The following is a 1,056-nucleotide window of genomic DNA, read 5'->3' as shown; positions in this document are numbered from 1 at the left end:
GTGAAGGGATGAGGACAGAGTGAGGAGTTGCGTATAAAAGGGCCGGGCTGGGGGATGGACCGGCGCGCGCGCCGTTTTGGCCAGGGCAGGCGGGGGACAGCAGGGTGGGACGGGCGGCGCAGGTCGAGCAAGCCGCAGGGCCGGGGCGCATGCCAGGCTTGTGATGCGGCTCGCCACGGCAAGCTCAGCAGGGGTGGAGGGTGAGGCGCGAGACTCGGGTGCTGCTGGCCTGGGAACGCCTTTGGAAAATGGGGCCGTTGCAAGCGGGCCGCGCACCTGGCCGCCGCGTCGTGCGCCCAGCTGAGCTCCGCCAGCTGGCGCAGCCGCGCCCACGCGGGCCCCACCACCGGCGGCGGCCACGCCGGGCGCAGCCGCTGCTGCACGATGGCGTGGCCGACGAGGGGCTTGGGGACGGTCGAGAAGGCGCGGCCCGCGGTGACCAGCTCCCACAGCAGCATCCCTGGGAAAAGGGGGGGCCGGTTGTAGGGAGAAAATGGTCGGTGAGAGCGCGCGAGGCGGCCCCGTTTTGGGTTTCGTCACGGTGGCGGCGGGGCCTGGCCGGAGGGGGGCCCAGCCTGGCGCCGCTGCGAGAGGAGCACGGTACTGCCACAGGCGCGGAGCGGGCGCCTTGGGCCGCGTCGGCGGGCGGGGTGGGAACTGCAGGCGCACGCCGGCGCGCACTCGCCACACATGTGCGGACACACGTTGGTTTCCCCACACACACACACACGCACGTACTCACACACAATCACAAAGGTACCTACGCCCCCCCCCCCCCCGGGGCCCTCACCAAACGCGTACACGTCAGACGCCTTTGACGCCCGCCCCTCCAGCAGCAGCTCGGGGCTCATGTGCGTCAGCGTGCCCGCGTGGCACGCCGACACGTGGGTCGCGGCGGGGTCTATGGCGCGCGCCAGCCCGAAATCGGAGACCTTGGCGATGAGGCAGCCGGGGTCGTAGTCGAGCATGCTGACGGCGGGGCCCGCGCCGCCGGCGCCGCCCTGGGACTTGAGGAGAACGTTGCTGGCCTTGAGGTCGCCGTCTGAGGGGGTGGGT

General features: G+C 72.1%; 1 protein-coding gene across 1 annotated transcript in view; it reads right to left on the bottom strand.

The window, feature by feature from the left end:
• Positions 1-184: 184 nt before the first annotated feature.
• MNEG_12693 (hypothetical protein) overlaps positions 185-1,056 on the bottom strand; it is a gene marked incomplete at both ends in the record, with an annotated part of 5,621 nt that continues 4,749 nt past the window's right edge. The window contains 3 exons of the mRNA XM_014038836.1: positions 185-239; positions 277-460; positions 791-1,042. Of these exons, the coding sequence (XP_013894290.1) occupies positions 185-239; positions 277-460; positions 791-1,042 (491 nt within the window). The remainder of the gene's footprint in view (positions 240-276; positions 461-790; positions 1,043-1,056) is intronic.

The sequence above is a fragment of the Monoraphidium neglectum genome (genome assembly GCF_000611645.1).
Source record: "Monoraphidium neglectum strain SAG 48.87 unplaced genomic scaffold scaffold03382, whole genome shotgun sequence".
Lineage (NCBI taxonomy): Eukaryota > Viridiplantae > Chlorophyta > Chlorophyceae > Sphaeropleales > Selenastraceae > Monoraphidium > Monoraphidium neglectum.
Note: the sequence above shows the minus strand (reverse complement) of the source record. Positions and strands in the feature narration are given on the sequence as shown.